Here is a 27782-nt window from a genome sequence, read left to right on the forward strand (position 1 = left end):
TCTTTTTCCAAGAGATCTTAATTCTGCAATCTGTTTGCAACCAATACTAATAGGGACTGTACACAGGCCACCCTGCTGCCAGATGATCTGTGCTGGGAAATATCCGGGCTGGGGTGAAACCAGCAGATATTTGCGAAGCTCCGAACATCACAGGACGCTGCCAGCGGGAAGCCGCTTGCAAATCAGAGGCCAAACATTTTTCCTTTGCAGAGCACAAAGAGCGTAGGGTTTTCCAGAAGAATCCCACAGGAGCGTAAAGCGTTAGAAAGCTGAGTGCTGAAACTGAAAAAGCAAACTGATAGGAGTGAAAAACCACAGCTCTTCTTGGTTGGTTCCTGTGCTGTTTATTGTGTTGTACCACCACACAGCCAACAGCTACCAGAGGCACGTAACTACTGTGCAAAATAGTGTTGTGTCAGGGATGGTGTGGCCAGGAGGGACAGGGAGGTGATGGTCCCCCTGTGCTCTGCGCTGGTGGGGCTGCACCTCGAGTGCTGGGTTCAGCTTTGGGCACCGCACTACAAGAAGGACATGGAGGATCTGGAGAGTGTCCAGAGGAGGGCTACGAAGCTGGGGAAGGGTCTGGAGCACAAGTCCTATGGGGAGAAGCTGAGGGCACTGGGGGTGTTTGGGCTGGAGAAGGCTGACGGGAGACCTCATTGCTCGCTGCTACTGCTTGAAAGGGAGGTGTGGGGAGCTGGGGACGGCCTCTTCTCACGGGTAACTAGAGATAGGGGCAGAAGGAATGGCCTGAGTTGTTCCAGGGGAGGTTTAGACTGGCAATGAGGAGCCATTTCTCCTCAGGACGAGCAGCCAGGCGTTGGGACGGGTTGCCCAGGGAGGTGGTGGCGGCACCGTCCCTGGGGGTGTTCAAGGGGAGGTTGGACGTGGTGCTTGGGGACACGGCTCAGCGGGTGACAGTGTTAGCCAGGAATGGTTGTACCAGATGACCTTGCAGTGCTTTTACAACCTTAGCAGCCCTTGGCCGGTGTATGGCCACGGTTAGGGGTGGGTTTGTAGAGTTTGGAGCTTTCCCCGCTATGGGGTCGGGCTGCGCGCGCAGCGAACTACAACTCCCAGCAGCCCCTCGCGGGGGCCGCGGCCGGAAGCGGGGCGGGCGGGGAGCGCCTCGCGGTGCCTTGTGGGAGCGGCGGCGGCGGCGGAGGAGGAGGCGGAGGGGGAGGGGGGGGTCTCCAAGATGGCGGCTTCCATCTCGGGCTACACCTTCAGCTCCGTCTGCTACTGCAGCGCCAACAGCAGCGCCGACCACGTAGGTGCCCGGCCTCGCCGCCCTCACCCCGAGGCCCCAGCCCCGCGGCCCGGCTGGCTGCGGCCCGCTTGCGGTGGGGAGGGGCCGGGCTTTGGGGTGGCGGAGCGCAGGGCCCGGCCCCGGCGCCTCAGGGAGGGTCCTGAGGGGCCCCCGAGCGCTGCCCGGGGGGTGCTGGGGGGCATCGGGGCTCTGCCTGGCCTCACGGTGCTGTGGGGGGGCAGGCAGGGCGCTGCCCTCCTCAGTGCCCGTGTCCCTCTGTAATTTGTGTCTTTCTGAGGGAAGCTTCCAGCATAATCAGCGCTTTTGGAGCTAAAAGCATCCTGTTATTGCACAGCTACGGTGCTGCGAGCAGAGAGTCAGCCCTGGCAGGTCTCATCGCGGGTTATACCCACAGCTCAGCCCTGTATTTCAAACCCTAACCTCACTTTTAATCTCCCACTTAATAATAAGAAATTTGCAGTAAATTAGTGTATATAGTATTGTTTGCGTTGTTTTCCATTTTTAGTGTTTTTTATTTTTTTTTTCTCCCCCTTGAAATTGCAGGAAGGGTTTCTGCTGGGAGAGGTGAGGCAAGAGGAGACCTTCAGCATCAGCGACTCGCAGATCAGCAACACCGAGTTCCTACAAGTCATCGGTAAGTAGCAGAACTTGTAGAAATTCCCTGGGAAGCACTACTCAGCTTCTCATTTTGCAATGCAGCAGCTCAGTAAGGATTCCTATTTCACTTGTGAGACCGCTGTAAGATTTTCCAGTCTTTCCAAATCAGCTCTGAACCATTTGCTGCAGTATTTGTTCGTGGGTGAGGTGTGAGGAAAGGTAGCGGCCGCTTGCTGGGCAGAGGGGCTTCTTGCACATCTCTTCTCGTGACGAAGAGCTTGTTCCTTCTGAGTTAGGTGAGTTTTGTAATGGAGAAACGATTTATTGGATTTCCTGTTTGCATGGCTGCCTGCGAACAGGGATGCACTTAAGGTAAATGCGCTGCTTGATGTACTGGTGCTGAAAGGGGGCAGATTGCTCGTGGGGAGCTGGGCTGGCTGACTGGCAGCACTGTAAGCTGTCAAGGCGTTATCTGCCAAGGAATGTTTGGCAAACTGTGCGCTGATAAGAAGCACGAGTGCTGCAGAGCTGATGGGTTGTGCAAAGAGAAGCGATGGTAGCAGAAGACGCAGGCTCCTGATGTTAAACGTTGTTGGTTGATGCAGGTGTTTGGATACACAAGAGAATTAAAAGCTTGTGACAGCTCCTCAGTGACTTAGAGATTAGGAAGCTCCTGAATGCCTTTTTTTTGATGCGTACATATAATTTGGTGTTAAAATGCATCGAATTCCTTAAAAAGCCAAATGTACACGTGCTTTGTGGAATGGATTGTAGATAATTTACCAGGGTCTTTATAAAGCTTAGCTAGCACCCAAACATCTTGCAGTTGACTCTCAAAATGTGATCTCTAATGAACTAATGGGCTGTGAAGCTAAGTCCTGAGTATTTTGCATCTGAAGGCACCTGCTGCTTTTAAGTAGTGGTGGCTGTGTATGCAAGCATCTGGAAGGTTTAGGTAGATTCCTGTTCTGATCACTCCTAAAGAAAAATGGGTGGTAAATTGATTGTGTGACCTGCACTGATCTGTGAGATAAAGTACAGAAAATAAGGGGGTAGGGTTCTTATGTGTACGTAGTGGTTTCAAAGTATCAGATAAAGGGAAGCAGCTGAAATCCGTTCAGACAAAGCTGGATGTGACTGTTCGGTGGGATCTGACCTAGTTACTGATGATAATATGGTACCACAACGTCACTTCCAGCTGTCTGGTTTCACAAACCAAGTGTTTGTAACATTAAGAAATCACTCTCTCTTCAGATATTGTTCTATTTTTTGTTGCTTTTTCCTTTTGTTTTGTGACAAAGGAAATTACCCCCTCCCCAGAGATCTTCTGGATATTTGTGTTATTTACCAAACTCTTACTGCAGTATTTATTGGTCAGCCTTACAAGCAGAACCAAGAGCTCAGAAGTTGAAATGAGACTGATGGGTTTGTGGCCCAGTTGTCACGGATGAGTTTTAGCATTTTGACGTGGCTGTTGCCTCAGAGCTCAGTGGCATTGTTTATGTGGGTGTACGTAGTAAACGCACTGCGTGTATTTCTGTAAAAGAAGTCAATGTGTGAAGCTCAGATTTTGATCGCTGGTTCCTCCTGCATTCTGAGCAGTGGGCTTGTTGCTTCCTGTTTTTTTAAAAGTCAAAGCAATAACCGAGAACCAAGCGTATATTCTCAGTAGCTGTGGTCAGTGTGTTTGTTGGAAGGAATTGGTCTAGGCTGGAATAATTAAATTCACTGCCCTTGTTTAGCAAATCATCTCCACGGATTCCTGTGGGCAAGGATGAAAATGTGGGGCTGCTGCTGACTTGCTTTAGTTTGAATTGTTTAGAAATCTGACAGCAGCACCACAAACTCTTCTTGCCAGTGGGAATGTCAGTGGCCCTGTTGTGCTGGTGGCTAAATCTGCTGCAACGAGGCTGTGCCTGGGCTGCTGCTCCTGGGAATGCTGAGTGCTGAGGAGCAGGCTGTGGCTGTCAGAAGAGCAGGTGGGGAGTCACTCTGCAGGATGGAAGGGTCTAAACAGAGCTGTTCCTGAACGCTCCGTGGCTTTCTGATAGAGCAGCTGGAAGTGTTGCCCCCTCAGGGCTGTTCAGCCCTGCAAATGTGGTTTCAGACAAGTTGGGCAATAAAGTACAGCACTGGGAACAGCAAACTGGGTTTGGCAACAGGTCTGAGTGGAGGAGAACTTTAGAGAAGTACTGAATGGCACAAAAAGTTGTGCTTGGTGTTACGGGAGTGGTATGGATTGGATTTTTGCTCTTTTCCCTCTTCTCTGTGACTACTGACATGTTGCAACCATTGATGCTTAAATAAGCACGCTAGCATTTATCACTACCTCACTCATGAAAAAATTGCAGTGACTTTAAAAAAGGTTATAATTCTGTTATATAAAGCAAAAATGCAGCTAATCACTTTGGAGCGGTGTTTCACCCCTTTTATTGTAACGGATTCTAGTTGTCTCACCAGGTGAAATACTCCAATACATACAATTCCAGTGATTTCTTCCCCCATCCTTTTTTTTTTATGCACTGTTTGTTACAGCAGCAAGGAATTTGAATGCAAGTAAAATGTGGAAAGGTGTTTCAAAAAGAAAAGAAAAAAAAACAGAAATGCCTTTATGAAGAGGTTACAACCGTAAAATAATTTAAAATTTAGATATCTGAGCCTAGGGTGTATCTGTGTGTATCAGAGCGAGTGGAAGTCTTCCTTACTGTGGAAGTCTTTCCCTCAGTGAGGTGGAAGATGAGGAGGAGAAGCTGCTGTCCTGGGCATGGTGCTGTGCCATCAGGTGGTGCTGAGCCACGAAGGGCAGCGCGGGGCTGACAGAAATGCTCGTTTGATCAATAGCCGTGATGTGGAAAAGTTGTGCAAGGTGTGCCTAATGTCTCTTTATCCCGAGCAGCTGGACACACGTCTCTTCTTTTTTTTTGTTGTTGCAGAAATCCATAACCACGAGCCTTGTTCAAAACTCTTTAGGTAAGCTTTTTTCTGTTTTTCTGTTGTCTTCCTGTGTTGGCTGGGGAATATCACAGTAGGTGACACACATGAGCATCTCAGGTGTACCTAGCACTGTCTGCACTGTTTATTTTTCTGGTGACACTACAGAAACCTGTAAATTGCAGCAGCCAAGGTGATGAGAGTGAGTTTACAGCGCTGGTATCTCTTGCCTTGCTGTACAATCATTGTTTAGAAAGGATGCTGAGGTAGCAGTTAGAGGCTTCTTTCGTTACCTCTCCTAATTTCCCCCCCCGTGCAGTGGAGGTGGATATTGGCCCAAATCACATCACCGATAATTAAGGTGAATGTCAAAACCAGTCCAAATTACTGTAGGCTTAGGCCAGCTCTGCTGAAGCCTGGTGGGTCGCAGTACGCCTTGTGTGCCCTTACCCTATTAACTCGCTGGCTTAACGAGTTGTTTTGTCCTTAGTTGTACTGATTTGCACCAGGTAATTCTGAAGCTTTCGGCTTGCCAGTTCTTTTTGCCCTCTGATCTTCTGTAGTCCAGAATTAAAATTAAATATAGGCCTAATATGTTCCGTTCAGCAGCTTCAGTCTATTGCACGGAGCTTTCCTCTATAGTCGTCACTCGTTATACAGTGATAGCTTCTAAATTGCTCTCTAGAAATCCTTTTTAGAAGGAATTCCCAATTAATCTCCTCTTGTCTTTATTTGGAGCTTTCCAGCCAATTAAGAAGACGCAGTACCTCCGATACTGTGATTGACGTTAGCTGCATTAGAGAGAAAAGCTGCAGTCTGTCATTTGCTATCTGATAATTACAGAGGGTACTCTTATCCCGGTGATTTATATGCTGGAGACTCCACGCAGCAAGATAATATCCCAGTGTCTGGGAGGCTTTGTGACTCCTGGGGATGTTCGTGCAGCCCATAGCAAAACCGCTCACGTTCACTGCCTCTCCCCGGGCCAGAAATTGGTTTTTAGCAACCGAGCTGATGGAGGAAGGGGAAGAAGTTGATTTCTTTGTGTGCTTTCTGCACAAGAGCATGAATTTATTTATGCAGAGCATGGGGAAACCTCGCAGAGTTGCTGTGACCTTTACCAGTACCACGCTGCCAGCTTCTCTGTTCCTCCAGCTGCAGCAGGTGCTGCTTTGGGGGCACTGCCTTATCCTTCTGACCCAAATGCAGCCAGACCACGGGGCCTGTGGCTCCTCTGCCCTGTGTTCCTGTAAGCAGGCATTGCTCGTGTTGAACATAACAGGCTTGGCTCTGGTGCTTTTTACCAAAGAGCAGGAACTGAATGAGAGGTGAGGGTTCTAAAGGGATTGATTTCTGGCTGTGCAGTTCTCAGACGAAGGCGTTCTGTGACCTACTGGTTGCTCGTCCCATGAGAAAATTACTTACAAGTCGTAAAGAAAGAATTGGATATCTGCTGCTTAACAAAAATTCAAACACTGCGAGCATGAATGGAAAAGATTATGCAAATGTTAGGTATAGCTCAGATTTCTAAATACTTGTCGTATTAATACTCAAATTAATTTGCATCTTAAAGCCAAATTCTATTTCCACCCTCATTTACCAGCCAAGTACTGTGTCAGGATGTTTTTTTCCCCCCTCACACAAGAGCTGAGATCATAGACCTCTAAAACAGAGCGTTCTGCACTGCTTTAGCTGTTAGTGATACCAGCTCTTGAAAGAGAGTAAGGACTTGGCAGGTAAGGCAAGGAGGAATCAATTTTCAAATGCTTTTCCTTCTGTCATGAAGTGTGATCCATTTGGATTTACAAACCTATCAGTGTAGATAGCTTTATGAATCCTTAAATTGTGTCCTCTAAATATCAACTCGTTAGGGTCTGGGGCTCCATCCTGTAAGTAGAGCCGTATGGAAAGAGCACGATGCTTCTTCGTGTTCTTGCTGACCCTGCTATCATTGGTTTGGCTTCAGGGGTCTCCTCGTGAGTCTAATTGCAGGACTGGAGCTCAAGAAATTAATTTGTAGCTGCGTGTGAAGTGGCCCTGTGTTCCTTTCCTCCTTGGCGGGTTGACCTCCTGTTAGCAAAGCAGGGTTGTGCCGAATGCTGGTCAAAATCAAATCACCCAGTCCATTTATGTCCATTTTTTAAAACTAATAACTGCAGGCACATCCCATTTCATTGCCAGTTGCTTAAAAGTGGTTCGAGTATTCACACCAGCAGGTCTTAGGCATCTTACTTAGGTGCTCTGCTCCCTCCTCTGGGAGAGCTGCCTCTGTCTGTCAGCTCTGTAGCCACCCTCGGCTCCTGACTGCTCCAAATGGCACCCAGGTTGGATGTCCAAGCGGGTGGTGTGAACGCTGACCCACATCCATAAAGGTAAAGCTGCAGGGGTTGATTTTCAACGTACAGAATGGCAGCTGTTTGAGAAATACTGGGAGTATAAATTATGTATAATGTACGTGTGTAAACTGTGTGCCTACATTTCTCTTTTCCTTTTTTTGGTTCAAGCTTTTATGACTATGCAGGCAAGGTTAATGAGGAGAGTTTGGACAGGATTCTTAAAGATCGAAGAAAAGTAAGTTTTCTACCTTTTCCTCCTGTTCTAGTCATAAGAGCCTAAAATTAGAGTGGGTTTGAAAAAAAAAAAGCAGGTAGCTAACTAGAAGAAATACTTCCTTTTACAAATCTGGTCTGATGTTCTAATCCAAGGCTTATCCTCTACACAAGTTTGTGGATTTGTGGTACTTATGTTAAACTGGGGGCAATGTCTAAATTCCCTGAAGAACTCCAAAGCATTTAAGGTCAGATACCCAAAAATGAAGGGTCAGTATTAGTCCTCTGTCTAATTTCTGAGCTAAACGTGTAGCATGAAGATTGTGTATGCTGCTGCTGAAACCAACAAAATATGTAGCTGATCTGAAAATCTGTTCCGCAAAGTTAATTTCCAAAGGCTAAAAAATGCTGTCCTGATAAAGCCTCGGGATGGCAATTACTGCGCTGCCAGCTTTAAACTGGAAATGCTGTGAGAAAGCAGTTAGACGTTAGATATTGTCGTAGCTTTATATCATGTGTGCATTGTTAGCACAGCTACTGTGAAGTGGATTCAATTTCACCAGTTCTCTCTCAAGAGAACCAAAGCTTTCTCAGCGGCTCATCCAGTTTCATACTTGCAGTGCCCTGGCGTTAAAATTATCAAATGATCACATCAAAAGTTGTCACAAACCTCACACTTCGCAGAGCAGAGCTGAAGGTGTGGTTCCTTACGGTGGATGGCTCCACCAGTCACCTTCTTGCTCGAGCTAGCAGAAAGCCAAAGTTCATGAATTTTGCTCACAAGGTCTGCTTAGTGCAAGGTAGGGATGGTAAATACGATACTTTTTTTTTTTTTTTTCTTTTTCCTTTTACAAGGCAGCAGCAAAGCAATGTCATGCCAGCTGCTTGCAGAACTGCACTGCTGTGTAAGGCGTTGGGGATTTCTGTCCTCCACAGGTGACTCAGGTGTAACTTCCACAACCGTGGTCTGAGTAAGAGTGAATTTGGCATCGCTGAATTTGCAGTCTTTATTTTTTGATTACCTTACCAGCCTGAATCATGGACTTTTGCTTACAGACAGGGATATTGCTGAGGAGGGAAACAAATCCTAAATTTGTGCAGTGCTAATCATTGCAATGGTTTTTCTTATCTCTCTCTTCTACCAAATGCTCTCAGAATTAACCCTTCTGTGTGTACTTTTGTTTTTATGCTTAGTACCTATGTTCTTTGTGCGCATGGATCTATACGTACAGATGTAATATATCTTTATGCTGATGATGGAGTAAGATTCCAGTCTCAGATCCTGAATTCTGTAACCCTGTAACTACTACAGAACACTGCAGAGCATGTTCAATTCTCCTTCCGGAGGCAAGGCAAAAATAGCAATTTAAAAATGTCTGTCTCACACTGGTTTCCAGCTGAATTTTTTGTTAGGATCAATCTTGCAGGAAATAAAAAATTAAAAAAAAAAAAAAAAAAAAAAAAAAAAAAGGAAAATTTGCAAATGTTCTGGGATCAAAGCATGATAGGTTTAATGCCATTAATTGTCATAATGCCAAAAAACAACAGGAACTAGTGCTGTCCAGGAACTGTGACGGTCTTCTGTTCCATTTTGTTAGTGAAATAAGCACATTTTATTACATCCAGACTAGGAAATTGTACAGATTTAACTATAAGAAGTTAAAACCAATGCTTTTTACTATTTTTTTTGTTGTTTAATATGGGTGTCATATTGTTTAATGCGTAGAATCTGCTCTTTGCCAACAAACATACACAATCTTAATGCATCATTACATGAAAGTGCCTCTTTTTGGGAGCTTTCCTAAAACAGCTTGTTAGCGATGAGTCCTTTGTCATTATTGTCTTAATTTAAATGTTTAGTTTACATTAAATAAAGGATTTTAATACATCTTGTGTTCAAAATAATAATTGAATTAGAATGTCTTATCTGCTGCGCATATGCATCTCTCACAATTAAACGCTCAGTTTTATCGCTGTACGCAGCAGATCAGTCCCATACATCTCGTGAGCAGACAAATATTTGCAAATATGTTTGCACAGCGCTGGAAATGTGTCTTACAAATCAGTACCAGAGCGCAGGCAGTTGAAATACTTAGGGCAAAAAATCTGCTCTGTTTGAAAACCGCTCAGATCTGATAATTTGAAGATGCTCCAAGGTTTATTGCTAAACCTAAACAACTGAAGGAGAACCTGTAATGAAAGTAGGATCCTAAATACCACTGAGGACACAAGTGTTTGTAGCGCAGTGAGGCTGAGCAATTAGTAGCTGTGTGTAGCAGGATGTGTCACTTTGGGACTATTTAATAGGTTTAAACCCCCAGTAATTCAGACAGATGTTGTTGTAACAAAGCTATTTGAAGAATTGCCTAATGAATATGATGATATAGTTCTGTCAGCCGTATTATCAGAAGGTAAATCTCTATCTCTCAATTAATATATCTATTTTTTTCTGATGTACTTCGATTATAGAACGTTATCGGATGGTACAGATTTAGGAGAAACACTCAGCAGCAGATGTCCTATAGAGAGCACATCATTCATAAACAGCTGACCCACATTCTTGGAGTGCCTGATCTTGTCTTCCTTCTCTTCAGCTTCATTTCCACTGCAAATAACTCCACACATGCTTTAGAATACGTGCTTTTTAGACCAAACCGAAGGTAAGCAATCTCTGTATGTGAATCGATCCTTGTCTATTTTCTGCTTCTTACTGCTATTCTCTATAAACTATTCTGAAGTTGGCACTAGTAAACAAGTTTTTCTGTTTATCAAGTCTACGGTTGTTAGTGATGACAGCTTTTTTTTTTTCCCCTGTGCAAGCAATTTGTAAATTTATCTTGGGGAGAGTGAATGTTCTTTTTGATCTTTAAATATTCAGACAAATATATTTTAAGAAAAATCGGGTGACAGTACCGTGTTTCTTGTAAGAGAGACGAATGTTGCCTCACCGTTCTTGTATCTTTGGTAGCTTGCAGGCACAATTAAAAATGGCTGTAGGATGTACAAAGACAGATTCATCTCTGGGGAATTTTCTGTTGTGTGTTTATTTTGAACACAACTTCTAATATTTCTCAGCTTTTGTAACGCACTTAATCCAGAAGCTTGGAAATTAGAAGAGCTGTGGTCATCAAAGAGATGGAATAGTGTCAAGACTATTGTAAATAATATCTTGTATAGTAATTGTAAAGTAATTAATCTATTAATCTTTCTATATTTTCTCTACAGGTATAATCAAAGGGTGTCACTTGCTATTCCTAATCTAGGCAACACTAGTCAACAGGAATACAAAGTTTCTTCAGTGCCAAATACTTCTCAGAATTATGCCAAAGTTATTAAGGAACACGGGTAAGGTTTTATCAAATTCTACCTTCTCTCCCTTCCGAAGACTAGTAAGAATATGCATGGCAAGCAGGAAAAAAACTAGTTCAGCAGGAGAATGAACAGTTGGTTCCTGCTGCACTTTTTCTGCTTAGAATCAAATCTTTGACAAGAACAAATGGAACTCGGTGCACGACTCAGAAAAGCAGAGTCTGTATGGGCAGTCGGTGCTGCAGGCCTTCTGGCTGGAGGATTGTAACTTGATTTTTTTTTTTTTTTTTCAGCGAATTCTCTGTGCAAGCTTGCTTTAAAACCAGAACACTGATTTGGAGTATCTGTGTTGGTTTTGTTTTTTTTGATGGTGATCATTTTAATTAAATGCTGTAAATGCAAAGTAGCTCTTGTGACTTGACAATGAAATTCTACAAGCTGAAAGAGTTCTGCATAAGTTTAATCTCATTCAAACGGGACTTTGTAGTTCCAGAAGGATCCTTGGTGTCAAATATTCTGCTATTTTGATTCTTGAGAGTATAGTACACTTTCAGCAACGTAAAACAAAACATGTTTTAGAAATACAGCAATTGACTGCATAGCAGCAACTCAGGAACAGCATGGGGTAGAAACTTGTGTTGTATTCTCTAACTAATGGTTTCTGCTTTTTTTGGTAGTACTGATTTTTTTGACAAAGACGGAGTGATGAAGGACATCAGGGCTATATATCAGGTTTATAATGCACTTCAGGAAAAAGTACAGGTAACTTCCTCTACCTAATATTGCTCGGTGTGTGTGGCTTCGTGTGTTTGTCTTTTGATTAAACCAGGAGTGTGGGAGATGGAATTTTTTAATGCTCATAAGCCATTTCTCATGAACTGTGCAAGAATGTTTGACTTTAATAGTGGAACCTGACAGTTTCTATTCAATATGTGCATTCACAGGGGCTGCAGTAAAAGTGGTTGATATGGATATCATTGATTCTTTCCCTTTTGCAAGTCACTGATTTAATGCTGAGTGATTTCTGGGAGATGTTAGCAGTTTTTAAGAGCATGCCTTGAAGGAAAGCTTTCCTGAAGGCTGTGGGGATTTGCACAGGCTTAAGGGCCTGCGTGAGCTCCAGAACGATTCCTGTCTCTTGGTGTGCCGCATGCAGCACCGAGAGCTCCATCTGGTAGTTACAGCCTGGGAGTGAATCCTGCTCCAAACGTGGCAACGCATCCGAGGGGGCCTCGCGTGTCAGATCTGCTAAATGGGAGCTTGTCAGCTCGCAGCGTGTCTGTGCAAAGAGCAGCATCACTGCGCTGCCTCGGGAGCACACACTGCTGCTGGGGATGTAGTCACAGCTTATTGCCAGGCTTTCCCTCTACGGCTGCCCTGCGGTGATTTCTCTGCCCATGCTTAGCCTTGCTGCTTGGCACGTAGGGCAAGGAACAAAGTGGTGATCTCAGCCCCTCACCCTGCTGCTTCTCCGTGGAAGTTTCCCCCTTAACCTGCCTGCCAAGGTGGGTAACTGGCATCCTTCGTGCTGGCTCCACGGGGCACGAACGTGCCTTATTTTCAGATGTCTATCGCATTAGCTAATGGCATTACTCTTTAATGCCTTTTTGCCAAAAGCACACGCGTCCTTTTGTGTTCTTGCTGGTGTTTGAATCGGCATCTGGGAAAATGGAAAGAGTGACCTCATCGGGGAGTTGTCTTTCTACCTGTTAAAAGTATGGCTTTGTTGTATTTTACCAGGTAGATGTTCCTCCTGTACGTTGTTACAGAGCTGAAAAATTATTCAGGAGTTTCTCACTTGGGGAACTTTTATCTTTAAAGTGAATATTTCTGAATGTTACGGGGCTGGAAGCTACAAGTTCTTTGGTAAAGGAGCTGAGATGCCTTTATGTGCATTATTCACCAATTAGTTCTGTGCGTGGTGGCTTTTTCAAACTATGAACTTTAAAAATTAGATACAGAACTGAAAGCGCCGCTAACATTTCTCAATTCCATCTGTAGATGAGATCATTAATAGTAACCTTTTGGGGAAGAAGCAGTAAATTGCTGATGACTTCCTGTTTGAGATTCATCGGCGCTTTTAGAGCTGTGTTCTCCAAAGCTGATCATGTTTAATGATAATGACCAGTGCTTATTTGCTGAGGATGTAAACAGTATCTAGTATAACATGCTTAAATTAGATAAGAAATCCACACTGTCCAGAACTGTTCTTGAACGTAAGTATTTCCAAGATTTCATCTTCATTCCTTAACCAGTGTAGGGAAATTTTGTTGAAAATTCAGCCAGGAGATAACTTGGGGCAATTTTCTTTTGAATCAACTGTTTCAGACTCTGATTCACATTTGGCCTAGCATAAAAAGCACGCACCTTCATGCTGGGCTTTAAAATCATGCCACTGCAGTATCCTTATTGTGCTAACAACAGTGTACTTCACAGTAACTGTAAACTCTTTCTGAGTTCAAACTGAAAATAAAATTAAATAAACAAATAATTGTAACTATCTTTGGATCTTATTATGCAATGCCTTACGGTAACGATGAATTATTTGGAGATGCTTTTCCTATCACCCAGCAGCTGTAAATTGACAACAGCCAGTGAAGAAAATGCTCCAGGTTGAATTTTATGCTCTGAAGTAGTTGATTGCTGCTCTTAGTTTTGTGCTTTTAATGGCTTCTTGTCCATCAATAGCTTATTAATGTTGTTGTGGAAGTGTTTGTGCATCTATGTTTTTGGAAAATCTTAGTAATTCTTATGTTTTTCTCCTAGGCAGTTTGCATAGATGTAGAAAAAAGTGAACGCGTTGTTGAATCTTTTCAAGCTGATGTAAACAAGTTAAAAAGGCAAATCACACAAAGAAAAAATGAAAAAGAACAAAAACTAAGTAAGTTACTTTCTTTTAATTCTGTTGTTTCAGAACAAGATGCTCTAAAGACAGAACACTTCGTGGAATTGTTTTGAGTTACACTTCTGATAGCTCATAGCAAAACAAAAGCCACTGGGAAGGTTGCATGAGGGACTGATGTTGAATGGTACCTGAACTTTGAAAGTATGTCCCCTGCAAATGGTTTTGTAGGAGTCATCCAGGGTTAGCAAGCTGGGAAAAAGGGGAGAGATGGAACTGTAGAGGAAGAACAGGAAAGTTAATTCTGGAAGTAACGCAGGAAAAGATTCCTTGTAGGAAAGGAAAAGTAAAGCCAGGAATGGAAAAAAAAAAAAAAAAAACAAACCTGAACTCTGGAGAGATTCCTTTTGAAGTATTTCATAAAAACAGAGCACCGTGTTTCCAGACCAGACCAGTCAATGTTTTTGTGAATTTATCTTTCAAATAAATCCTTTGATTTATTCAAGGTAACACAGGCATGGTGCTCGTCTCTTTCCGGTGAGACTCCACAGAAATTATTCTCCTGCTGTGTTTTGAACACCTGCGTAGCAAATTTTGTACTGAGTTGGGATTTAAATTTGCATGGTGCAAATAAATCCCATTAAAATCCCTATTTTGATTAGAGTTGGCTCTGTATTACTAGTACCAGTTTTCATAGGATGCATAGGTAAGGAAAACCAGTTGTAGGTGCATGTTCTGCATCTTTTTTGCTGCTCCATAATTTTCTGGCTCAGGCCTATTATTGAGTGTAGTGGGCTGGTGGCCACGCTGTCCCTCCTCCCTAAAAATTGCGTATAGCTTCAGGACACTTTTTGGTCAGCAGTACACAGGTTTTGGGAACAGCCTTGACATTTCCAAGGAGACATTGCCGATCTGAGTTAGTTTGTGAGTGTGAGGGAGGACCGAAAGTAGAGGATAGAGAACAGGCAAATGGGAAATAATATTTAAAAATAAATTCATAAGTAAATTAAATATTTTAGCAAACCTTACCTCTGTCTTTCCATGTTTTGAAATGATAAGAGACTGAAATGTTGTACTTTTAGCTACAACATGTGTTTTATTGGTTTTGTATCGTTGTGTAAAGCTGTGGCTGAGGCTGACAGATCACTGGTTAATAACCCAAACCGTGCAGCAGGCCACTCTGTTGCTCTGACTGGATGTTTTTTTTCCTCCAGGCAGCGAGGTACAGTTACCAAATCACTATTTTACATCAAAATTTAATCTGTCACACTCCTTCCCTGAGTTCTTCCTTCCCCAAACCCCAAAGGTAGAGAGCTGAGCACCAGATAGACCATGGGAAAGGTGTGAGCAGCAGGAGTCCTGAGTCACTCTTGCTTCCTGCCTGGCTGGAGATGAAGCAACCAGAGCACTGCTACTACGTGAGCTAGCAAGAAGCAGAGACGGGTATTTAGTGCGGCTGGAGCTGATCCCAGCCCATATGGCAGAAGACGGGGGTGGAGGAGGAAGAGCAGTCGGTGCTAGCCCCTGGGTGCTGCGAGTGAGATGGGAAGGCTGGACTGGAAACGTGTGCCAGAGCAGAATATCATGTGAGAGGGCTGAGACAAGAAAACACGCAGCTTGGATCTCTAATATTTTTAGATGCGAGTTGCTAAATAGCGAAGCCAGCCTTCTGTTCTCTCCCTTTCTCAATATTGGGTGAATTTCCTTGTTTTTAGTGAGTGAGCTGTTCCAATTAATCAGTCTCAGAGCTGGAGGAAGGGGGAATGTTTGATTCAAATTCCTGTGGTAGTGTTGTGTGAAAGCTTGTTGTTGTTTTCTTGGTTAATGGGCTTTGTCTCTAACACTGGAGCAGTAAACTCGGCTGAGACTTTATTTGACAGACCCCCAGAATTGGTTTGTCAGTGTTCAGGGGTGTAGTTTGGTGTACACTTAGGGGAATGTGCCTGTCTAGTCAGTCAGGAGAGCTCTGGTTGGCCTGATTCAGGGAACTATTCAGCTTTGATTTTTGCTCTTTCTAGAAGTGTGGCAGGTGGTGTGTAGAACAGGCAGCGTTTTGTCTGTCACTGCAAGGCAGCCTGAAATGTCCTGGTGTCCATTCTACAGATACCTGGAGGCTAATATCTGGTTAAAAACAATCAAAAACCAAAATTTATCCTAGTGCATGTACTGCAAGGAAGTTTTTCCTTGCGTCTAACGTACAATGCTCTAACTAAAGCTCCTTTCTAATTATCTCTCCATGGTTCCCTCTTCTGTGTATTTGAAGGGTTAAGCAGTTTCCTCAGCCCCTTCTAATTACCCAATTTATTTCAGTCTTTTCAGTTTGGTATCCAGACCACTAAGAACTCCCTTTTTTTGGTGGAGTTTCTCTACTTATTCCATGTTTCTCAACATTGAGTGTCTAAAATTAGCTACAGGCTACCAGTTGTAGTCTTCACTATTGTAGTACGTACTAAAATGGTATTTACCTGGTTCTCAACAGCTGAGCACACGCAGTGCACGTTGGTATTTGTAGTTTACATAAATCAAGGGTAAACCTCAGTTTCTCTTCTGCAGGATGCAACTGCTCCTCCTGGTGCAGTCCGTGCAGCCCATCGCTCCTCCGCACGTCTTCCTAAAATTACTTTGCAAACCATCTCGTGTTAGGATCATTTTGGAATTCCTGTCCCGATGCTGTTACGCTTGCAGCCGTAATTTAATAAGCGTGTGCTGATTAAATCCCATCGCTTAGGTTGTAATGCAGGTACAGCTCCAGCGCAGAGCTGTGGGGCTTCATCCTCCTGCACCTTCCCAGCGTGGCTGCTAACCACCGTAATTGTTATTTGAACAGTTTTTAGCTTTTTCTAATCCCCGTGCTGCTTATTTTACTCGCTGTTTGCTATGAAACGTTGAAGCACTGTGAAATCCTTACAGGCAAGACTCATCCATGGCTTTTGGCAGCGCTTTGTTAAAATAACACAGAAAAAAAGGGAAAGAGACCCTGCCTTAGTGCACAGGGCTATTGGTAGCAGCTGTCTGCCTGCCATTACTTAAATAAATCAGAGGATGTGGTGGGTTTGCCTGTTGGTGGGGACACGGAGTTTAGTTTAACCACAGCTTAGTTTGCAACATAATTTGTGGAAGCATTAAATACACCGACTGTCCTTCCTTTTCTAGGACTGCAGCAGGCAATTTTAAGCAGGCAAATGCCAGCAGATAACCTGGAACCCATGTTTGTTCCACGCATGTCCTACACTGGGTTCGCCGTGGAAGGCTGCACGCTTGAAGATTCGGATGTCTCCGATCCTCCCCCGCCCTACTCCGACTTCCACGCGAGCAGCCAGGAAAGTACTGTGGGTCACGGCCTCCTGGAAAGCAACGCCTTCATGCCCCGGCCCCAAGCCGTGGGCTCTTCCAGTTACGTTTCGACAAACACAGGATTGAAATATTCTGGTAATGGAGCGTCCATGCCGTCGTCCCAAAGAGCGGTCGCTGACAATGTTGACGAGTCAGAAGACAGTGATTACGAAAACTTGCTCGAACCCACGGAGTCGTCTGACAGCGAGTACTCACAAACGAGGGATTCCCGGCCTTCAGCACATCCCGACGGCGACTCCAGGAACACTCAAACTTCTCAGATTTGATAGGGGGGAAAAAAAAAATAAAACAAAATCGACGTGACACTGTTGTGTTTTTTTTTTTTTTTTTTCCCGTAATTGTTACAGAGATTTTGGGGATTTAACCCGGAGGAAACGAACTACACAGGATTACTGTGCGCACGGTGTAGAAGACTTGCACTAGAGGGTTTATTCACCTTGTGATACATTTTGCAAGTTTTATAACGAAATCATTAGGATAATCAAGTTGTACTAATACTGATGAGGTTCACGGATGTACTGGTAAATTTAGGCAAAATGAAATTTCTAGAAATCTTGTAGCTTTCCTTGCCGTATTTTCTTTAAGACAATAAATTGGGTTGTAGTAACTAAGCACAGTTAGTCTACAGATAATGTTCTCAGATCAAAACTTACCTCTTGCACTATCATGCCTTGAATTTTAATTTTTGAAAGGGAAAAATGTATCAGCCGCCTTCAAAACAGCTTTCTCTGGTAAGCCAAATTGGCCTTTGTGAGCAAAGAAGCGTTGCTAATTCTGAGGAGCCTGATTGAACGAGATGTGGTTCCCTTCTATCGGCGTGCTCTTTTAACAGAGAAGGGGTTTGTTTCAACCTTTTTTTTACTAGCAGAATGTGTGTATCACTTAAAAAGATGGTTGCCTTTTTTTCTGTAAAGGGTTTTGGGGGTGGGGGGGGGGGGGTGGGACGACCGGTAAAATCATCCAAATGAATGTCAGAAATATTATTCTGGTTTTGCTGGGTTTACAGTGACTTTATGCCACACTAGCCTCATTTAGTGTCTCGTTTGTTATTTTAGTGTGAATGCGAAGTGCACATACAGGAGTCAATGACTGACGGAAGTAGTAAATTCCACCGTGATTGGACTTTAGAGTCTGCAAATTGCGAACATCAGAAACTGCTTCTTGCATTTTATTTGCATCTGAGTATTGGATTTACACTTCTGTACGAGTTATTTTATGTAATAAATAGGGGACGGGGTAGGAGAAGATTGCTCGGAGGGTCCCCTGGGTTTATTACCTCTCTTCTCTGGCTGGAATGTGTAAATGATTATTTTAATTTGAATTACAGCTCTCATCCGAAAATTGCCATTTGGGATACATGAAGTGTGGTATATTTAGAGAATTTCATGTTTGGATGCACTTATTTTTATTTAATTCCTGCTTGTATACTAACATTGCCCAAAATATGTGAAATCGTGCCACTGAAAGGTTTGTATTATTGGACTTTTATCCCTGATCTGTACATGAGCAAATACCCAGTTTAAGATGAGGATATCTTCAGCATTTATCGCTTTGAGGTGTGAATGACCACTTCGTTGGTTTCTACCCAGAAGAACATAAAAGCTTAAATGTCTCAGATTTGGAAAGGACTCAGATTTCAGTCTGTGTTGTATCCGTAGGCAAAGGTCTGTTCGTTAGCCTCTCTTTACCTGTACTAAATTAAGCAAAATGGCTTTGGAAGAAGGAGGTGTTAAAACGGCCTCTCTCCTATCGAGTGTTTCCACCTTTAAACATCTCGTGGTCTATTTTAACTATTTTACATTACTCTCGTTAGCCTTAAACTGTTGCATTTTGTCTTGGAGTGTTGCAATCCATTTAACAGAGGACTTGTTCTGGTTTTATCGCTGGCTCTCTGCAAGCACCTGGGTGTAGTCCGGGTGTTCTAGACGTGTGTGTGTCAAAATCAGAGTTGACAAGATGGCAACTACAGTTTTATTTTTATTCTGCACAGAAACCTGCAAAATGTACATCTCTGACAAAGCAGTTAAATGTGACAATAAAATCTTATTTAATCCTGTAATTTATATTTTAATATTTGTCAGGCTCTATGTCAATGGAATAATTCACCAGAATACAGAAAAGCAGCTTAAAATGGATGGCTTGTTCAATCTCGTTCGTCTGTTTGCAGAGGGGGATTTGGCTGAAGGGAGAAGAGGTCGCACTGTCAAATTCATGTCACTACGTCGGTACCAAGACTGAGTTTTGGAATCTCTCAATAACAAAAAATGTGTGTTTTGTGTGTTCTTATATATAACATGTAGGTGTTTGGAGGTGAAATGAGTGGGAAATCGTGCTGGGTCTCTGCCTAGTGCGTATCTGCAGGTATTTAGTTTACTGTAGCTGCTTCTAAGAACAAAGGGACATTTTTTATTTTATTTTATTTTTTAATTCTACTGATACTCTGGTATAAATACACGTGAACTGACTTTGCAGTTTTTATTACGATTTTGTTTAAAAATAACGGTGTTGGGCTGTGATCTGGAAGGCCATAGGGAGTAGCTTTAATCACCAAGAACTACAGAAAGCTGCGATGTCCATTCGCTAACAGCATCCAAGCAAAGCTACTGAAAGCTGCTGCCTCTGCTTCTTAGTTGGAAGTCCTGTAGCTTATTTTTCACAAAGAAATGTCTTCTGTTTTGTTGTTGTGAGAAACCTAGAATCACCATTTCTTTTATTTCCAAATTGATCTCTTAATTTCTTTCCTGATTGTGTGTAGCTTGAACAGGAACGTTCAGTACAGAAACCCTCAGTAGGTTAGGACGATCGCACGTGCTTTTAGTGGAAAGCATCACCAAATATTTCTGAAATTAGCTGGGATTGAAGTATGGAAGCCTTCACCTCCCGTATTTGATGACAAAGTGGTACACGTTGGCAGAAAGAAGTGTGAGCATCCTTAATTTTGGCATATTTGTGACTCTGCAGGTTTTGAGCTGTTCCTGTCTAGTATCTGAGTGCATTGCAGAGGTGCTCATTCACCGGGGATGTTTTGCTGCAGTTGACGTGTCCCGAGTTAAAAATTTAACAGGAAGCTGTCACTGCTTCAGGTAGCAGCAAAATTGGATAAATGGGCAAAGACTGATGGCTTTTCCTTTTTAAAGGATGCCCAACGTCGTGCTGAAGGTATTGGCAGTACCACGTAGGTGTGTGGTGTGGGGCGCTGGCAGCGCTGCTCTCCAGCTCTTTCCAGGGGAATCCTCCCCTGGCTTTCTCTCAGGGTGTGCAGTTATTGTGCTCGCATGTTTCTGCATCACGTGCACTCAGCCTTGCCTTTCCAAACGATGCGTGTGTGTGGGTGTATTCGCATGTGCATATTCCTCTATAAGCTATGCGAGCGTGCGGGATTGATTTGGGAAGAAAACAGAAGCTTAATTACGGAGTTTTATGAGTAAATTGCGAAGCGTTTGGGCATCGGTCCCAGCCTACAGCTCGAGCAGGCTGTGACCCTAACGCAGCCTCGCTTCAGGTTGTCATTGTCACCTCGAAGCCCCTGCACAGTTCTCACCTGCATCGTGCTTCACACCTCCCCCAGCACAGGCTGCGCGTTTCCTCTGCTTGTTTACTCGTGTTTGCTTACTTCTTCCTTGCTTACCTGTAAATAACTAATCCCAGAGCGGCTTCTGACCTGCAGTTGCTGATTTGAAGAGAAAAAAGAAGAAGAGGTTGCCTCGCTGTGAGCAAAAATCCCTGGGGATCCCTCGCTGGGGACACGGGAGCCAAGAGGGGGTCTTTGTCCTGGGGGAACAGTGCCAGCTTCAGGCACTGCAGGGGCAGTCCTGGTCCAGGGTGGCTACAGCAGGTGAAAATGCATTGTTTTTGGCAAATTTGGGCAAATAGGCAAGACCTTTCACTGCCTTCGCTCTTGTACAATTGGTTTTGGATGAAATAACTTCGAGTTTGTTTTTTTTTTTTTTTCCTTTCACTGAGGTGCTACCTTTTCCCATAAATCTGGGGTTAACTTTACCTCAGCTATGCCCAAAGTCTCAAAAATGATTCCCAAAGCCAGGAAGCACCTCACAGTTTTTTCTATTTTTAAGTTTTTGCCTTTTTTTCTCAGCCTCATCGAGGTGACGGGAGCCGGTCCCCGCCTGCTCCGCTGCTCCCCTGCATCCCGCTGGGCTTTGTGGCTCTTCCTGGGCACTTGTACCTAAATCCCACTTTCCCACCCCAACCCAGATGAGTTGTTGGCTTTGGTGCTCTAAGGGGATGTAACCCACCAAGACCAACAAAAAGACCTTTTCCTGGGAGATAAACTGGGCATGCCGACCACTGTATGAAGCCCAGCGCTGCTGTTCCTGTATTTAACAGCTCCTGCACAGGCTGCTATCAGGAAAGGTTCGCTCACATCCTGCTGAGCTGATGATTTTGGACTAATATCCTGAATGTAAGCTCTTGTATCCGAATTCAAGCTGCCCGTTGACCCTATCTCTAGAAATGCCCCGTGCCTTGGTGCTGGAAAGCTTGGGAAGCGTGCAGGTTCTCCTGCATTTTAGCAGCTTTTTTTTTTTTTTTTTTTTTTTTTTTTTTTTTTTTTTTTTAGTGATTTTAGCAATTTTTTTAGCGATTCAGTGAGCATTGCTGTGAGAAATCACTGGGTAACTTTAGGCTTGCAGGTTATTCCGCAGGTACGCTGCAGCCCATGCTGGGCTGGCCTCTCACATCGCAAACGGATCCGGCACAGCCTCAGCACAGTTTGAGGGAAAACCCCAATGAGCTGCCAAACCACACCACGTGTGTTTTTCGAGCTTAACGTAATCCTTTCTTAAGCTTTATTAATGCCAAGTCAAATTCAAGCCTATCTGTTTATTTTTTTCTCTTAAGCTTTATTCCTTGTTTGTTTAAGAAAGTCTTTTTTATTTTTTATTTTTTGCAGGTACCTTGATCCCCTTTTAGAAAGGAGCAAATCTCAGAGCTTTGCAACCTATTTTTTTTTAAATTACCCATAAAAATAGCAAATCTCCATCCCCTTTTCATTTAAAACACCTTGGTAATTTGATTTCAAATTGAAGGACGTGAGCTCCAGGTAACAAAACGCAGCCAGCTGGGAAGGACCACGCCGTGTGTCGTTCAGAGAGGCCTCCTGCCCGCAGTGATGCTTTTTGCTGCAGCCGGGCGCCCCTCTGGCAGGCAGCTTTAACAGCTGACACTCTGCTTTTTTGGATAAAACACGCTTCCACAAAGCAGCTGGCGGCTGAGCCTCCAGGGATGTAAAGATGTGGCCTTATCCACCGCTGAGGAGCTCAGGAGGATGCTGGGGAGCACAACTGAAAACTGAAATGCCTGGTGTTTGGGGGAAACACCGAGGTTTCAGCGGCAGCAGAAATGGCTTTTTTCTCATTTTTCTTCTCAAAAATCTCGTTTGTGTGCAGTCTCTTCCAAACTGCTTATAATTATTACTAATTTCTTTCTGGCGTGATTCTGTAGAGAACCGAAGGGTGCCTGATATTTCTGCAGGACGCAGATGAGCTGTGTGAGGACTGAGGTCCCCCAGAGCCACCTTTGCCTGTCAGCACCCCACTCCTCAAGGACGTGCTGCCGGGGGGCATACAGGGATTTTTTTCCTGTTTTTGTCACAGGTGAAGGAGAGGATCTGTTGGCTGAGTCTCTCGGTGCAGAAACCCACCTGGTGTGCAAGAAAAAGCGGTTTTAATTTATTTTCTTCACCTCGCAGCCCTGCTCCTGTGCTGTGAGCCACCCAGGCCAGCTCCTAAAACCAAGCATCCGTGTGTGAGGTGTTTCTTAGGCCTTAAGGTGGGGCTGTCAAACACCTGGGAGAGGATGTTCCTGATGGCAAGGACGCTTCTGCAATGCCAAAACCAAGACATTTGAAAGAAATGGAGAGCCCTTTCTGTAAAATGCCTCCTGAAGGACTCCTGAGCGCACGCTGTGGAAGCAGAGCAGGCCCCGGCCTCCCGAGAGCCTTGTTCCCAGCTCTTGCTGGGGGCCGATTACAGCGTTTGCCAGGACAAAAAATTAAAAATCTTTTTGCATCAATAAAATAAGTAAATAAATACATAAACGAAGCATGCTTTCATTTCAAAAGCCCCCCCAAGGAGCTTTCCCAGTGTGTGAGGAGGCCTCCAGGCCCTGCTGCTGCTCTCAACCCATCCTGGTGATGGGGGTCACCCAGTTGAGCCTCCAAGAAGGGCAGCATTGGCTGCAGGTCAGAGGGGATGGTGTTTTGTAGCGTGTTTTGGGCAGAAAAATGAGAAAATTCACAAAGATCCGCCTGCCCCACCGCGTCCTGGGAGCCTTTCAGCTGCAGGCCCCACAGCCTCCTGCTAACCAACAAGCCACGTATTCAAAACCTGAATTTTCTCCAACACCATGGACTGTACTTTTTTTTGGTCTGTTTGTTTAGAATTGGACCCGTTTGAGGGTTTTTCATTTGTTTCCATTCACAGATCGCAACGATTTTATCGACTGGTCTCGAGGGTAGGAGGTTGTGGCAGCAAAGCAGCTTGGCAGCCAGCTCGGGGCTCTCTGGCAGCTCTTGGAGGTTTTACATCCAAGAAGGTGGCTGCCCCTCCTGCTTAACTCTTTTTTTTTTTGTTTGTTTTTTGTTTTTTTTTTGACTAACGAGTGACCCAGTATGGGCTCAGAGCTGCTGAATTTATTCTGGCACATCTTGAGCAGGGAGGTGGGCTTTGGTGTGCACCAGCTGCCGATGCCACGCGTTTGTAGGGCTTTGGGTCTGTGTAGTTACATTAATGGGCAAGTTCTGTAGATGGGACTGATCTCTGGGTATAACATTTAGGATTTTACCTGTCTTCAGAGCATCTGTCTCCACTTGCACTGCAGAGATAATCCAAAGCTTGGCTTTGCAACACAGTTTAGACTTGGATAAGCAAAGGTGGTCTCAAGAGTCCACCAGGAGAGCCCTTCTCAAAGCCTCCATCACCACAGGCTGTCTCAAAAGGGGCAGACTGAGCAGGTCTTCAGGGATCTTCTCTGTTTATGTAACCCCCTTTTTAATCCTCTGGCTTCTGTTTGTAGGTTTACCTGTTGTTGGTGTTTTTTTCCCTTTGAAACAGCACCTTAAAAAGAAATCCTATGGAAAGAATGGGGGAGCTTCTCTGACACGCTGACCAGCAGCAACCATAAAGAGAAAGGGAAGACACAGAACCTCAAATACCATCAAGAAAAATAAATAAATAAATAAATAAATAAATAAATAAAATGTTTTAAGTGAATGTCCAGCAGTGACAAATTCCAGCCACGAGATAAAAGAGGTCACAAACACACCGTGATTATCTCGTGGGGGTGGTTAATGGTGGCCCAGCACCTCCAGTGACGTGACAGAAGGTGCCAGTCTGCCTGACAGCTTTTTTTTCTTCCCCCCCTTTTTTTTTTTTTTTGGTAACGATCATTTTTGAATACCTTGAATAATTCGCAGCTGCAACTGCACAGTCATTGTGGGGGGAATTATAATCAAAATGTGATTATATGTGATATAATTCTGCTGTGAACACTCTGTGCTTTTCCCTTTTCCAGAAATACCTCCCTGGACTGACACCTGCTATTGTTCTGATGCTCCATTTGCTCCATCAACGCTCTCTGCAGATATTTCATCTCCTCTGTTTTTTTTTAGTTGCTGTTACAAAAGACACTGACTCAAGTCTTTCAGAGTTGTCATTTCAGAAATGGCTTCAGAACAACAACAAGAAATGGTTTGTTTTTGAGGGAAGGCAAAAAGCCCAGAAAGTCAAAGTATTTACCGGGGTAAAGTTGAGCACAACTTTATAAGAGATGCCAAAAGAACAGATCAGCTTATTCACCATCCCCTTGGGCTCTGCCTTTTGGGATGTTTAAGGCTCGCATTAAGACCTCAAGGAAAATTGAGCAGTGTTTAGGAAGAGCTCACGTTGATGGGTTCCACTGCAAGCCAGACATTAATGGTGTGTGGTCGATGATGGAGTAATGGCAAAGAAGAAGAGCCCCGGGGCTTGGGAGAGGTCCCTGCTCCTTTTGGGGTCGGATCCCTGCCTCTGCTCTCCCATCAGAAGATGGGGCCAGCCGCTGAGCCCCATGCAGCGGGCTGGGGTGGTGGCAGCAGGGAAGGGAAGGAGCAGGAGGCCTTCAGGCAGGTGAAGCGCTCGTCGTCGCTCCTGGCAACCTCTCTCCATCGCTCGGAGAAAACGCACGGAGAGCACCTTCAGTATTTTAATGCAGTTGTCTCCCACTTGGAAACCTTCCCCATCCCTTCCTTTTCCAAAGCAAAGCAAGTAAAATCAGAGCTTGCTTTGCATCCCAACGCAGGTCTATGTTTTTTTTTAAGTTAACAGAAAAAATGGCATAGATAACCTCACCACGAGAACATCACAACACACTTATTTCACTCTGGAATAGGATGGACATCCCTGTAAGAACCTCTTAATGGGTTTGCTTGACTTCCCACTTTCTGGCACGGTCACGGTCTCACATTCAGCCTGGGAGCAAGGTTTTCTTCAAAACCCTGCTCTCGTGTTCACCCTGCTCCTTGCGGCTCCGGGCAGCTCAGCCCAGCGCCCTGCCGTGCCTCCCACAGCCACGGAGAGGAGATAATAATGCTTGTGCCATGCCTGAGGATTAATATTTTAAAGTGGGTTGAGGTTAAAAGGTGCTGCGTGGATCCGAGCAGCGCTACTGAAGGTCAGCAGAAGCTTTGGGACGTTGTAATAGCACTGTTAAAAATAATACTGATTTATTCTTTCCAAATCCAGTTCTTTTCCGCGAGTCGCGTGCCCCCGCTGCCTTGACACCACAAATCCCCAGGGAGGTTTGTGACAAGCAAGGGTTTCCCTGCCCGTCCGCACAACCCAGAAAGGTTTTTGTTTGTGGCTGACCTGTGCTGGCCTGCCAAAGGCTGTATGAGGCTTCCGACAATTATTTTAGGGTTTTAAAAGGGGAAACGGCTAGCAAATGGTTTTTGGAAAAGGTCTGATTCCTCCCCATGGGGGACAGGGACGAGGGGGCTCGCCAGCAGCGCGATGTGCTCGAGGCAAATGTGGCTGAGCCTTGGAGACTTTCCTGGGCTGACCCAAAATCCAGCCGGCTTCTCGTTCAGCAGAGGGGTTTAGGAAACACCGGACAAAATCCCTCGCAGAAGGGGGGCAGAGTTAAATCCCTGCGGTGATGGTGACAAGGGGGAGCGGGCAGTGGCATCTGGGCGACCACTGCTGGTGCTGCCATGAGCCCCAAACCAGGTTGTCGCCTGCTTATGCAGATATCATCGTTCCTCCCTGTGCACAAACCCCAAATAATTCTTTGCTCGTCCTCGACTCTCTCCCAGGCTGTCCCACCTGCATCGTTTTTACGGAAATGCTCATTTATACAAAGCGAAGATTAATGTCCAGCTAGAATAAGCCCTAAAACTCCACTCTGCTCCAGGGTTTTCCTGGGATTTCTGTGTGGTTAAGGGTTAAACGCTGACACCCACCGCTTATTGCAGTGTCTAAACTGCTTCTAAAATTCGGAAAATACGGCTTGGGAACCTGGCTTTAAGTCCATCATCAAAGCACAGCTTCCAGAGCATTTCTGCGGATTTCTGTTGGTGTGGTGTGACTCGGAAAGGTTTTTATTACCTAAAATCTGAAAGCCTATCTCTTTCCCAGCCTCTTCTTCTCCCAGAAGGGAAGGCACTCAGAAATGCAGCTGCCTCGTGGAAGCCCCCCAGCAAGCTGCATTTCCCAGCTTCACACCGAGCAGAGATCTTTGCAAGCAGTTTTTGATCATAGCTGTATGCAGAGCGTCCACGGGATTCCTCACCTACACACAGCAGAGAGGGGGAATCTCCTCCTAGGAACAAGCATTTATTATTTTAGGTTCTGATTACAGGTTGTTAACCCGCATTATTTAATGAATTTTGACGTCCCTGTGCCACAGCTCCGATTTCTCCCCCTGCCCTGGCTTTTCTTGTAACTTGGTCTGCCTGCAACTCATTTAATCGCTCCCCAAAGAGCCCGGGGAATTGGATTAAAGATGCAAATTAATAAAATACCGTAGCCATGAGACCTCAGGCACTGTAGGAACCAAGGGGAGCGCATCGCCCTGTGTCAGAAGTCCCGACGTGCTGCCAGTGGAGGCATCTTGCCAGCCCCAGTGCTCCCCCATCTCCAGGGAGACAGCTTTTGGTGTAAAACCTCCTTTGGGTTTCTTGCTTTCAAACCTCTGCCGTCAAAGAGCTGGCAGAAGCCCGTGCAGATACCTGAATTAGAGCCTGCTGACCCCAAATTCCTGCGTTTCAGAGGAACTGGGGCAGTGCTGGTTGCAGGGAGCTCCACAGCAGCTCGGGCCCACAGCATCTGAGCATTTCTGTGCAGGATCAAGGTCAGATGGTTACAGGGTGCTTCTGTACTTCAGAAAAAACTGACTGGTGTGGCACAAGGCTCTGTTTTCAGGGGATGAGCCCGTGCGAGGACGTCGGTGCCTAGCACAGGCACAGGGTGCTCTGGCCAAGCTCATTCTCCAAGCCAGGGAAGGAGCCCACGTCTCCGATATTGATCTTTGTTTAACATAACATATTAAGCAATTTAAACAGTAAGGGCCTGGCAGCACTCTGGCAAACAGCCTTGCCAGAGCTCTCCTAGCATCGTCTGCTCCAGCCGTCCTCTGCTGCACCCAGCTCTGGAGCAGTTTTGGGGAGAGGGAGCAGGGGGATGCCCTGCTGTGCAGCCCAGGTCCTGAGACTGGGTTTTGCTGAGCAGGTGGGGTAGGAGACCTCCTTTTTGTAGCAATATTGCCTTTTTCTGGTGAGCAGAAAAAGGTAATATTGCTTCTCCTGGCCAGGCAAAGGTCAGAAGATGATTTGTTTTTTAGGCATCTTTATACACCTTGCACAGATCAGTTCATCTAAGAAAGATGCAGAGAAACTGATGCCCGGTACAAGAAAAAAACAAACAAACAAAAAAACACT

General features: G+C 44.8%; 1 protein-coding gene across 1 annotated transcript; it reads left to right on the forward strand.

Annotated features, from left to right (window-relative positions):
• Positions 1–1176: 1176 nt before the first annotated feature.
• On the forward strand, positions 1177–18923 carry ABRAXAS2 (abraxas 2, BRISC complex subunit). The gene is made up of 9 exons (XM_084525990.1): positions 1177–1270; positions 1814–1904; positions 4801–4837; positions 7303–7369; positions 9817–10007; positions 10573–10692; positions 11334–11418; positions 13423–13537; positions 16652–18923. The coding sequence occupies exons 1-9, from the start codon at positions 1199–1201 to the stop codon at positions 17116–17118; spliced, it is 1245 nt and encodes a 414-aa protein (XP_084382116.1). The 5' UTR covers positions 1177–1198; the 3' UTR covers positions 17119–18923.
• The last annotated feature ends 8859 nt before the right edge of the window (positions 18924–27782 follow it).

This window comes from Aythya ferina (genome assembly GCF_964211825.1).
Source record: "Aythya ferina genome assembly, chromosome: 7".
Taxonomy (NCBI): Eukaryota; Metazoa; Chordata; class Aves; order Anseriformes; family Anatidae; genus Aythya; species Aythya ferina.

Excerpts from the sequence above, each read along its gene's own strand:
- ABRAXAS2 (XM_084525990.1), top strand. The coding sequence starts at position 1,199 with ATGGCGGCTTCCATCTCGGGCTACACCTTCAGCTCCGTCTGCTACTGC. Across the intron at positions 7,370-9,816 it reads TTCTTAAAGATCGAAGAAAA|AACGTTATCGGATGGTACAG; the intron begins GTAAGTTTTCTA and ends CTTCGATTATAG. Across the intron at positions 10,693-11,333 it reads AAAGTTATTAAGGAACACGG|TACTGATTTTTTTGACAAAG; the intron begins GTAAGGTTTTAT and ends TTTTTTTGGTAG.